The sequence below is a fragment of the Acanthisitta chloris genome, unplaced genomic scaffold, assembly GCF_000695815.1.
Source record: "Acanthisitta chloris isolate BGI_N310 unplaced genomic scaffold, ASM69581v1 scaffold25830, whole genome shotgun sequence".
Classification (NCBI taxonomy): domain Eukaryota; kingdom Metazoa; phylum Chordata; class Aves; order Passeriformes; family Acanthisittidae; genus Acanthisitta; species Acanthisitta chloris.
Genome location: NW_008651502.1, coordinates 27,711 through 40,930, shown reverse-complemented (window position 1 = coordinate 40,930; position 13,220 = coordinate 27,711). Strand labels below are relative to the sequence as shown.

At 39.4% G+C, this 13,220-nt stretch overlaps 1 protein-coding gene across 1 annotated transcript; it reads left to right on the top strand.

Annotated features, from left to right (window-relative positions):
* Nucleotides 1-618: 618 nt before the first annotated feature.
* SLBP (stem-loop binding protein) lies at nucleotides 619-5,045 on the top strand. The gene is made up of 6 exons (XM_009073640.1): nucleotides 619-719; nucleotides 1,425-1,484; nucleotides 1,730-1,861; nucleotides 2,416-2,565; nucleotides 3,843-3,927; nucleotides 4,883-5,045. Exons 1-6 carry the CDS (start codon nucleotides 688-690, stop codon nucleotides 4,997-4,999), a joined length of 576 nt encoding a protein of 191 aa, XP_009071888.1. The 5' UTR covers nucleotides 619-687; the 3' UTR covers nucleotides 5,000-5,045.
* The last annotated feature ends 8,175 nt before the right edge of the window (nucleotides 5,046-13,220 follow it).

Here is a 13,220-nt window from a genome sequence, read left to right as displayed (position 1 = left end):
TGCTGAATTGGATGCAGTTTTCCAAGCCCCCTGCTCGTTTATCGTCGGCCATAAATAGCTGGTCGTAAAGGAGGGAAAGGAATCTAGTGCGATGCTCTTATCTTGGAGTCGCTTCTTATCTCTTGAGTGGTATTGATCATTTTCGTGCTTGCTTACTGCAGTTTATCACAAAGCAATAGCTGCACGGGCCAGTTGTGTTTGTTAGTGGATATAGGCTGTGCATGCCGTCGTGGTAAGGTTAAATGAGATGATGAATTAAAAATTCAAGTCTTGGAAGTCATTTCCGTGTTTCTGAAGGCAGCACAGAGCACCTTGAGAAGCTGTGTCCCAAGTATGTGTGTGGGGTTCCACTCAGTGCAAACACTCACGAGGTTCACACTGCTGCTTGCTGTCTTCATTGCCATTCCCCAGCACAGCTAAACTTCAGTTTAGTGAAAGGCTCTTATTTTTTTATCACTGTCTACACCTGAACTATTCATACCAGGATCCCCTTAGAACACTTTGATCAGTGGATGGGAGCTGTGTTCACAGCTCAGTTGATTCCATATAGATTTCTAATCTTAAAATGTTGTGGGTTGTTCCCTGTAGCAGCTTTTTTTCCTTCCTTTTTCTAGTTTTACAACACCAGAAGGCCCTGGACCCCTTTCCCGGTGTTCAGACTGGGGAACTGCAGTGGAAGAAGATGAAATGAGGACCAATGTCAACAAGGAAATTGCAAGGTAACCCCTGGGTGTTTAAGATGAAGTAGGAAAAGGAGGGGAAATGGTAGTTCTCTTGTAGAATCTGTATTGGCTTGTATTTTTAACTTCACTACTGTAGTGAAATCAGGCCAAACTTAGCCTCTTGGCTGCTGCTTTTAGGTCAGTTTTTGCTTAAGCCCTGCAGGAATGTCATGGGATACTCTCTGGAGAGTGGATGTGTATCACTAAATATCTCTCTTTTGGAAGAAACATTTCCTGAATCTCTCAGAAACTGGCACAGGTTGCCCAGGGAGGTAGTAGATGCCCCAACCCTGGCAGTGTTCAAGGCCAGGTTGGATGAGGCCTTGAGCAACCTGGTCTAGTGAGGAGATGTCCCTGCCCAGGGCAGGGGGTTGGGACTAGATGGTCTATAAGGTCCATTCCAATCCCTAAAATTCTATGGTTCTATGAGATTGGGATACTTAACCCTTTCACTAATGACACTTTGTTTTTGTATCACTGCTATAAATTATATTTTTTTTTTTAGGAAAAATGCTTAGGAAAAGAAAGTCCTTGGATTTATTTTTTTGAAAGAAAACTGAAATATCCATTCCATAGTGGAAAGGCATTTACAATGTCTGGGGTGACCTCAAGGCTGCTGCTTTGCTGAGAAGTAAAATCAACTGTGAGCTGTGCAGCCTTAATGTTCTCTTTGTGTGCTTATACTCATTTGAACTCTTACAGATATAGAAGAAAACTCCTGATAAATGAATTTTCAAGAGAAAGGAAGTCCTCCTCAGGAAGGTAGGTTAAATTTCTAGCTTAGCTAAGGAAGGCCTTGAAAATAGGTCTGAATTTCCACATGTTGCTTCTTAAAATGTTTAGTTTAAAATAGTTCTTCCTAAGTTGCTCTAACCCTGTAGTTCAGTAACATCCCAAGCATTTGTTTGAAAAGTTTTAACCTGTTTGTTCATAGTCTTTTACAAGTGGGTTTGTTTGAGTGCCACTTGTTTTCTAATAGTCCCAAATCTACAATGTTTTGTCTGCAGCTCTGATTCAAAGGAGTCCACTGTGACAGTAGAACTTGAGACAGATGAAGTGGTTTTGATGAGAAGACAAAAACAGATAAACTACGGAAAAAACACAATTGCATATGATAGATACATTAAAGAAGTTCCTAGGTAAGCTGGAAAACTAAATGCTAAACTATAAGTCATATCTGTTCTTCATAAGCATAGTAACATACTAAGCCTGTTATCTGATACGTGTTCAAATAGAAGGCATCTACACATTAAACTTTTAAGGCCTTTTTTAACTGTTAAGTCACTAAAAATCAAATGAGCTGTGCATTTTTTTAACTAGTCAGTATGTGGGGAATATCTCATGCTGCAGAAATGAGAGTGAAAGTTGTTTTGCTTGTGCTTGTCAACAAGAGGAAATGAAACTGCTTCGCGCAGTTTTTTCAATAGTGAATTAGAAGACAAAGTGGGCTACAATGGCTTTTAAGTTTAGAATGAGGTTTTCAGACCTATGATGGATAATATTTTTTTTTCCAGTCAACTCAAAGACAGGAAAACTAAGAAGCTCATATGGAACTGACAAATTTTTGCTTGAGTGTCGGAACTGCACAGTAGTATTTTCTCATAAATAATACAGACCATCTTGGCATGTAACACTACATGTTATGTATGTGTGAAAAACAGTAATGAATTTTTCATGTCTGATATCTGAACAGATGCCATCGTATACCAGGAGTTCATCCCAGAACTCCAAACAAGTTTAAGAAGTACAGCCGCAGGTCATGGGACCAGCAAATCAAACTGTGGAAAGTTGCACTGCATTCCTGGGATCCCCCGACCGAAGGAGGATGTGATCTGCAAGAACTGTATGTATGCAGTATCCAAGATACCTTTATGGAAAATAATGCATGAAATCTCTCATTAGAAAATAAACAAGCACACCCAGGATAGCCCTTTCTGAGGGAAGTCAGAGTGTGCTGAATGTTTGTTAGTTGTTTGTCCACATTTAGTGCTCTTCAGTTCCTTCTCGATCAAAATATCCAGTAGCTTTCTGGACCTAGTTCGTGGGACTAGACTTGCCCAGTGTCCTTTCAAGACTGTATGTATATATCCCTCACTTCTTTAATGGTGAAAGCAGAGCTCATTCTGCAGTGCTGTAATAAAGCACCACATCACTGAGGTGAGATGATTCCTTCAGAACAGTCTGCTGATTAACCTGTGGTAGGAGCAGTGCTGGAGAGTTCTCACTAATGGCAGATCTCCTGAATACTGAGCTTGGACCAGTACAGTGTACAAGAACCTGCCTCACACCCTTCTCACTTGCTAGTTCAAGAAACCAGCACACACAGTGGTGTAAATTAAGAAGTACTTGTAAAATCATCTCAAGGTACCATTAAACTCAAAGCATAGTCACAAGTGTTCCCAGTCCAAGCTGTAGAAACTTTAGAAGATGAAGAGTAATGCATTAGTTACTTTCCTCTATAGAAAGCAATACAGCTGATCAGGGAACATCTGAAATAAAACTGCAGCACTAGCAAATGAAGGGGACACAGATGTAACTTCCTCAGGAAGAAGTTTTGTGATAATAAGGTACTGTTTTTCCCTAACAAAATGCTGATTTTAAAACCAATGAGGAGCAATGGGACCTAAAAGCAGAGGCTTATTTTTAGCACGCTTTTACTGTTATCAGTGTGAGGAGAGTGGGTACTTCAGCCTGAACCCTACTTTGTGCTTTGGTGTTAATACTGGTCTTATCTTTGGATGCTGGGGGAGTCTAGGCCTGTGTCCAGTGGTTATTAAATCTTCCTTGCAAAACAGATGGATGAAAACCTTGTCTGGGAAAAAAAATTCCTTCCTCTTCTGTAACATTTTTTATCATTTGTATTGTTTGAGCATTGGGTATTTGTCTTTGACAAGTTGCAATATTCAGTCTCAAGACTTTAATTCAGTCCTTGGTCACTTTGGCTGTGTCAAGCTGAGCTGCTGTTCTGTTTGCTCTCCCCACTTTACCACCACAGTCCCTGTGATCTCTGTAGGTGTCTTTGCTCTCTTTTGGTCATCGTTTTCAGAACTGCCCCACAAAGTGCCACTTAACACTAAAATGAATTTGTTCTAAGCTGTATTCTTCTAAATGATTTTACAGTTGTCCTGTTGACCTTGGTGAGATGGAGACAGAATCTGTTGGAAGCAATTCTACTGAATCTCAAACGAGCTGTCAAGATAATGATGTAAGCATATCTGTCATTTGCATAAATATTTGTTAATAATTTGCTAATAATTGGTTCATTACTCATAATTATAGCCAGAGTAGCCTGAACATCTGACAAATTCCATCATCTGCTGTGTTTAGGGACTGTTTATAAAGCTGAGCAATCTTTACATTTGGGTATTTTCCAGCTATAGCCAATGTCTGTCTGGTCTTGGGTTTAGCGAGTTAGAATTTAAATCATCGTCTCAAATTACAAATATCTCAATTTTCATAGCCTACAAAAGAAAATTATATGTTGAAAGCAGATCAGTTATGAACTGTGATGTACAGTGGAAATACTACTTTAGATTGGAACATCTAATGTTAGATGAGGGTGTAATTTTCTTGGCACACATAAATGTAGGTTCCTTTTATACCCAGAAAGCACCTGGTACAGCTGAGCAGTAACCTCCATTAAAGATTTAGGAATGTTTATCTTACTGCATTTGTTTCTCTGATGAATATTGAATCTATGTAATACTTTAATGTATGAATATATCATAGAATCAACCAGGTTGGAAAAGACCTCCAAGATTATCAAGTCCAACCCTACCGTGGTTACTAGACCATGGCACTAAGTGCCACATCTAGTCTTAATCTTGAAAACCTCCAGGGATGGTGAATCCACCACCTCCCTGGGCAGCACATTCCAATGCCTGATCACACTCTCCCTAAAAAATCTCTTCCTAATATCTGACCTAAACCTCCCCTTAGATCCTTAATACACCTGGAAGAAATCTTCCTATGTGGTCGAATGGGCAGAAGCCTACGTGTAAATCTCTTACATCTTAAGACTATCCTTGGTTTTTGTATGGCCTTTGAAGTGTTAGTCAGGTTGTTATAGGGTGATCTAAGTGATTCAGAGAAGTGAAATGAGTTATTGCATAACTAAACCTGTATTTAACTGCCAATTAACAACTGACTTTGTCTTCCAGGATACCTGTTCTGGCACTCCCACCAAAGTTAGCCACGTTGACTATCAAGCAGAAGGTGAATTTGATTTGGAAGTGTGTTTGGGTGAACCATTGAAAGAATTTGATATTGTGAGTTAAACAGTCTTGTGCAAACTGCTTAAAGGAAGTTCTTTTAAATTTGAGAGGTTAGCCTGGTTCATAACCTGTTAGTAGTAAGAAAGCCTAAGCAAAGTTGAAGACTGTTAATCAGTTGTGGTTGGCCTACATATTCTCCAGACCAGACTTGTGTAAAATTGCAATTAAGTTGTGTGACTCGTTGTTAACTTTTAATTTATGTATATCAGATTTTTTTATTATAACTTTTTAATAGAAAAGCTAGCCAAAGGCAGTGCTATCCTCAAGTAATATAAAGAATACAACAAGATCTTACAATTTAGCACTACTATCTCCCCCATTGTGTTCATATTTTTGGTTGTCCACCTGCAGACCAAGACCAAACACACAATATAAAATTTGTTTAATAGTAATAATATACCTTGCTTTTATATCTGGCTCTTCTGCAAAGATCTGACTTGAACTAATGCACATGGTAGCTGAACCATTAGTACTGGTAAACTCATCTACTGCAGTTACTTACTGTAAGATTAACTACCTTACCTTAAAAAAAATCTTTATTTGCAAAAATGTTTCAGAAACAATTGGAAATGAAATACTCTCAAGAAACTGGAAGACGGTCTGGTAAAGCCTGTGCAATAATGCTTTAAGAAGCAGTAGCCTGAATTTGGAATTTGTAAATAGTCATCAGTCATTTATTCATACAGTTGAGAAAACAATGTCTGGGGAGAGTACTTAGTTCTTTAAATTTGCTGGTTTTTAAATGTGAAACTGTTGTAAATGATAACAGCTGTACAGATTTTCTGCTGAGAGCAGTTAATGTTTCTACTGCTTTTGTGTGGGGATATGGCTGGAAAATAAATGCAATTGTATTTACTTTTTATTGAGAGTCTTCAACTTCATTTTCCACTAGCAATGTTCTGTGGATACCAAAATGCAGGGAGATATTGAAAACCATGTATCTGAGACTGATACTGATAGTAGCACCATCCTCTGACTTTGAGAGATGTCAGAGGACAAATAAATAAAGAAAATAAGTAAAACAAATAAATATAAACTATTTATTTGTGTGCAGGCCACTGGAGTGAATTTGAGACTGAGTTATAATGGGTAAAAGCCTGTTGATCTTTTTTTAGTCTCCTTAGAAGCAGTTTAGTTTAGTAGATGTCCATTAGCTGGTTACCAAGTTCTGTTCTTTAGGAAAACTGCTAGAAGAGCTGGGTGGACACTTCAGTCTTGTTTATTAACAGGACTCTTACAGTCATCTCATCTGTTTTTATCTCCAAAATGTTACACTGTCAGACTCGGTGAACTCACTTAAACTCTTAACTCAAGTGAGGATCTTAGCTAGTAATATTGCTTACAGCTATCTAATTTGTTAGGCACTCTTAAAATCTGGTAGCTTGAATTGATGGGGAAACTTCCAAGAGGAAGCAGTGCCATTGGGATAAGGTTGGTGCTAAGCTCTGGTGTTAAGGAGACTGCCTTCCTAACATGTATTTTTTCCAGAGAAGACAGCAAAATGGTAGTTGCTTTCTCTCTGGAGTAAGTACCCTCTGCCCTCCCTAGATTGCTTTTCTCTTGGCACGTTTTCTGGTTGATCTCGAGTATCTTTATTGTGTTATATGGAATTGTAGTTTGAGCTACAATGTGCTTTGGAATTTATTTCTTATATACAACAAAATATACAATTAAAAAAAGCCCTTTAAGGTCAACCAAACCCAAGTGCAGGTCAGTAGTTGACACTCAAACTCACAGTTTGCATGTTACCAGGAGATACCAGGTGCTTGTGCTGGTTACACACATGCTGCAGTGAGTAGTGATTCTCAAGCTGCCTAGTATCCACAGGAATGGCTGTGCAGTGAACTGGCTTCTCTTCATGCTACTGTTAACCTCAGGTTATAGCTAAATTTTGCACAAGCGGCAGAATATTTCAAGGGAACACCTAAACAGGCTGTTTAGGATATATTAAATTAAGACTTGAGGTACTCAGATATATGTAACATGGGCCATGAAATCCCCCTTAAACAATCCTGGAGTAAAGCAGTGAGTAATCCTTTAGGTGGAGAACCAGAATAAGGCAGAGTCTATGCTAGAAAATAAAAAAATTACTGAGGATTTTTAAGGGAGTAGGGGAGCAGGAGGTGGTGGTGTGTCAGTTTTTTACTGTGAGGGTGGTGAGGCACTGGCACAGGTTGCTCAGAGAAGCTGTGGATGCTCCATCCCTGGAAGTGTTCAAGGCCAGGTTGGATGATGCTCTGAGCAACCTGGTCTAGTGGAAGGTGTCCCTGTCCATGGCAGAGGGGTTAGAACTAGATCTGAAGGATCCCATCCAACTCAAACCATTCTATGATGCTGAATTGAACCCAATTATTATCCATTTTATCTAGATATCTAGAGGAGATACACACATTTCAGAGCTTATTGTACAAAAGTTTGTTACTCTTCTAGTCTGAAAAATGTCCATGTCTCTGCAAATCTGGTCTTATTGTTTAAGCTTTTCCCATAACTTCACCAAAAATGCTAATTCCAGTAATCATCTAGAAATGATACCTGAGACTGTTAATATGGTTCTTAGTGAGAAGGTAATACATGAACAAATACTAATAAAAGAAACAAAGTCCCTGATCTTTTTGAGTAATTTGAGGTCACTGTGACAGTCCTTATGATTTTGTAACACGTGTTCTTTGGACTCTGTATTGGAGAAGGAAATGTAGGAGTCTTTCTCTGACTAAAAGGTTCAGTTAAGAGTGAATGCAAGGAAAACATTGTAAAGAACACTAATACCTGTTCAGCACAGTAAGACACAGGCAAACAACTGACAGGTGTACTTTTCTATTGTAGTGGGACAGGCAACAAATATTTCTCCTTTGGCAAATGTCTTGAGATGCCTTTAAATTTCTGCAGAGTAACTTCTCAGTGGTTACACGTCTATGTAATTTGAGACAAATCCAACTAATCTGCTACTACTCAGCCAAGACTTTCAGCACGGTCCTTGGGTTACGAATGTCTTGCTCTCAGCGTTGCCTGTGACCTGCTCTCTGAGCCATGCCCAGCTGAGGTGGGTGTTGCTTCTCCCTGTGCTATACTTAGTTCAATCTCTGCTCCATCCTGTCCCTCTTCAGTGTGCTGTGTCACTTCTGCTTCAGAGTGGAAGGCCCTATGTCACTGTTCCTTTATCTGGGCTCATTTATCCCATGTTTTCCTGTGGTGTGTTCTAGCTAGCTTACAGGTAACTCAATTCTGCTGTTGTCATTAAAAGCAACCTGAGGTGCTGTTCAGCACGGACACTTATCTAAGAACTAGGTATGTGGGTAAAACATTCCAGCATAGAAATGTGGCTGGTCTGTGCTCAGTAACTCTTTATGAAACAGGCTCAGATTTGTTAATTTCCCCTGAACGAGCTGCCCATCCATAGTAGTGTCCTTAGTCCTACAAATTATTCTCATTTGCCTCAGCTACTCGGAGAACTTAGCTTTTATATCTGGCATTTAAAGAGAGCACTCATGTCTGGGCTTGGATGTTTTTCCACAGGTGCTGAACACCTAACTGGGAAAGTGGTGATTTTGCGCTAGAATAAAGCCCTCTAGTGGTTAAACGTGGGCTAACCCCAACCACTGTCTGGTAATAGACAAATCCTATGGAAAAACAACATCCGTATATTCAGCTGTACATGGTTGCATGGAGTGGAGCTTGCTTCAGATGGAGAAATGGCAAGTACTGCTGTCAAACTTTAGCCTTATTAGGTTAAATTCCTTTAAAAATAAAACTGAACAGGTTGTTCTGTAGGCAGCAGAACCTGTCAAGCTTCTTTTTATAGCCCTATGCCTTCTGTTTTATGTTTCTCTTACTCCCTTCACACCAAGCCTTGTCCTCTTTCAGCATCCTCATGCCATGCCTGGCTAACTGACAGCAGTCATGGCTATGGCTAATTTAAAGCTCCATCTGTTTTGGCTGGGCCGGTGGTACATGTGTGGGATAGGATGGCAAGCACAACATTGAAGAGCAGAGCTGTCCCAGCTTTTCCTTCACTTGGGCATTAATTGGGTCTTCCTTCATTACTCAGCTGTTGTCACATAAAACTTAAGGGAACATGTGTACCTTTCTGTTCAGTACCTGGACAGCACGTTCAAAATGAGAGGAGACAGGATGGAGATTCTGGAAAACATTTGTCAGTACAACAATTTAAGCCTCTAAGGAAGCCAAGCGCAAAGCATCTTTGTTCCATGAATCCATTTTCAAGTCCAAAATACCATTCAAACAACATTTTGTTCATGCAAATATTTACTGAAGTTATTTTCAGGATTGTCTGCTTTGTTGTGTTCTTAATGCAGACAAAAGCAGACAAAAGTGTAGAGGCAAAGCATATGCAGAGCAACTCCACATGACAGACTATGGATGTGTGTGCAAACCTGGGGCATCAGGAACTTTATCAAAACTGGACTGTCAAAGAACCTTTTAGAAAGAACTTGGAACTTACTGCAAGTTCTTGCTCTTCTTTACAGTTTCTTAAAATGTGAGAAGATTGGTTACTAGCTGCTGAAAGATTAAGTTTGAATGTTTCCTGACAACTAGGGATAATTTTGCCAAAATATAATATAAATAGTTAAGAGATTGAAGTTACTTTGGAAAGTGTCAAAAATCCATTTGATTTTTAAGGAAACCAGTGTAGTTAGGCTTTAGTTAGGAGAGAAAGTGGTATTGCTGAGCAGAATTTATTCTAATCGTGTAGTATTTCATTTTGTGGCACCTGGGCAATATATAAGTCCAAAACATGCAAGGAACCAAGATCTCCTCTGCCACTTCTGGCCCCCACTCTGTTTTTGGGTTACCAGTCCTGTTAGTTCATTGAGCTTGTGACTTACCCCTTGGGTTGTGTTTAAGCACAAGAGAAAACTAATTTAAGCAAAGAGTGCTGATTCGACATTTGAGAAATAACTTAGTTTTGAGTGGAAAGTTGGAACTTATTTTGTGGGTTAAAGTGGGGCCCAGCTGCCTGTGCTGGGAGCTTTCCATCTATCCAAGCTTCTACTGAGAAAGTTCCTGGGAGGTACTGGAATGGCTCTAATTATTAGCAAAAACAACGTTCCCTTTTGTGTTTCTGTAGAAAGAGCTATTCCGTTTCTGCTGAGAAATGCTTTGTTTTCAGAAATATGAGTGCAATATAGAGATGAAGATTTGTGCCTGCTCTTTCATTCCACTTTCATGTGCTGGAATCAAAGATACTTTGGAGCACTGCAGAGGGCAGTAAAAGTGCATGTTTAATTACAGGCACACAAAAGGGAGCTCAGAGTTGCTTTACATTTGTTGTAAATGCCAGGAATCTAATTATACTTACTGATTCTGACCTCAGGAGCAACCCATAGTCCCAATAAAGCCCCTTCCAGTCTGTCATCTTTCACTGTTCTTTCCATTTCCAGTTTCACTTGATCTTAAGCCCATTATTACAGGGAATGGAAGATAATAGTAACTTAACAGCAGACAGAGAAAAAATGGACTTCAGGGGGGGAAAAAGTCCTCCTGCTAGATAGTAGGAGCCTGCTTGCATTTAAAATCCTTAGTGCTCTACAGTGGAAGTATCTGAAAATGCTTATTTAAATTGCTTGATGAAGCCACTTTTGTAAAGAAGAGAGAAAACGATTTTTTTTTTCCTCAGGGTTTGAGATTTCCCAGGGAAAATGAATTTCAGGATTTTATCGGCAGTTAACTATTTTCAGAATATTCCTGAACGCTGAATCCATATTCTTTGACATGTGTTAGAATGTGTTTGTCTCATACACCTACTAAACCCTCAGTGCTCTAAAAGCATTGCTGTCTGAATTAAAATTACACGTCGTAGTTGGAGTGTTGGATGTGAAATCAAAGCAGGGAATCAGCAGCAGCTGAAAGGAGCCTGTTGGTGAGGTTAGCACGTGTGGTGCACAGGGGGGAGATTCAGAAAAAGGAATATAGAGGAAGTCAGTTCCGTCCAGAGACTGCTCACAGCCTGGGCAGCTGGACATAGTGTGCAAAGCTAGAATTAACAGATACATAAGGAATAAACTGACGTTTTGGTGGTCCCTGCACCAGAGCAGTTACCTGGAATGAAAGAAAGGAGAAAATTTGAGCCAGCCAGGCTTATCTGGAAGCAGACTTGTGCCTCAATATGCTGCTAGAATTTCTGGGACAATGTACTCCAAAGATAAGATTAGTAAGAAATAGGCAGTATTGACTAACAAAGAATGGGCTGAAGATGCTTAGAAGCATTTGATATCAAGACAAGCAACCTGTCAATTTACTAAAATAGCCAATTACTCTTTTTTCTGACATTTGATCATAAAACTCATTCCCCTCATTCTTACTGGAGAAACTAAACTGGCAGCAACATTCTTGATGCTCGTCCAAGTATGGTATGAAGCGTAAAGCACAGAGGTGAGGCTTCACCTCTGGAATTCTGACCTTTCTTCAGAATACTTAAAAAGAAACATTCTGTCTTGGTCATGTTCTCCTCCCAATAGTAAATACAGATACATCAATTATCGGGATGAAAATGTTTTTTAATACTTTAAAATCCCTTAAATGTTGATCTAAGTGCTTCCAGTATGAGTGGATCCCATTATTTCTCTGAGTAATAATAATGCCATAGACTAAGTGAGGTCTAACGCAGTTTTATTGGGAGCTAAAAGGCTGAATGGATGAATTGCAGGTTTTACAAATCATCATCTGGGCTGGTTGAAGTAGTTGTATTCAAGCAGGTAGAGAGCTCTTCAGAAAGTGTCCAGAACTGGGCAGAGACAAGCTTCTCACAGTGTGAAAAATTTCTGTGTACCAGACTTCTGTTTTTAATGAGAAAAACTGGAGATGTCACTCCATGGAACTCTGATTCAGGTCCTTGCTGTGCCTGCTGTGGAGAAGGCAGCTAAACCAGGGACTCACTGCCTTGAAGGCTCTTACCTGTTCTTAGTTGAGGTCCAGGCTCTCCTTATGGTCAGAAAATATTCCCAAAGAACCTCCTGTAAAAATATCAGAAAGTTTATATTTTTGCATCAGTAAATAAATAACTTTTGGATGATGCTAAGATATTCCCTCAAAAAAACCCTAATCAAGTCTATCATGAATTTTCAAGCTCTAATTCTAAGAGGTGAAGATGATTTGGGTAGGATGGAACAGGATGTACTTTGTCTGACACCACCAATCTGTTTTACTAAAGCCACAAGTAGAATTTAGGCCCTTTGCTGGAATTCAGCATAAAGCTGTTTTGTTTTGTTGGGGTTTTTTTACATCAGTGCAGTATTTTAAAAAGTTACAGGACCTCATGTGTCTAAGAACACCGAGACCTGAAAATGTGACTTCTTCAATTGAAGAATGTGGATTTTCTTGCTTTTGTAGTCTCTTGATTTGGCTGTGATGCATTCAGAAGGGGAAAAAAACTAAATAAACAACTTTTCAAAGATGTGTTTTATAAATTAAAATGCGTATTGATGAGGGGGGAAAACCCATTCTTGGAGGTTGACTATGTCTGAATATTAACAACAAAGTAGACACTCTGTGTGAACCTCGTTGTAACTCAACTAATAATATATTAAAGCTGAGAACAGTATTTTGCTTTCAGAGCCTTGCTGCTGTGAGCTCTGCTTTTCACAAGGATGCAGATGAAAAAGGGATGATCCCTTTAAGAGCTTGATAGGTTAAGTCAGGAAATTCATATCTTGCACACCAGGCCAAAAAATATGCTAGCAACTGCTGGGAAAATGACAACTGCAGTGTCTGATCACTTGTCAAATCAATGAGGCTTTTCTCTCCTTTTGGTGAGAATTTATTTGCAGGGGTTGGTGAGCTGAGAAAATAAGATTCCTGACCTAATGGTCACCCCCATTGGTATCTCATTGTGGAAAATACTCTCTGCTGCAGTCCATTCAAGTGATTGGCAATGACAGCTTGGATGGATATTGTCAGTTGACAGGGCTTTGCACTCTCTCTGTTTTAAAAATGATGCGAAAGATCCCTTCCCCAGTGTGCCATGCCACAAGTTGAGTTTATGAATGAATGGATGAATGCATGCTTCTCTCCTGTCATCCCCAACAAAAAAAATATTCCAATCCCATCCCTGAAATGATATGCTAAGTGAATTCACACACATGCATTTAACACGCAAATGGTGCCCCAAGGCAAGCTGAGCAAGTCCTTCCAAACACTGAGGCTGTATTTTTTTTTTGTAGTCATTAGGAATTTCATGGAAAATGTAAAACTGCCCATTTGATATGGA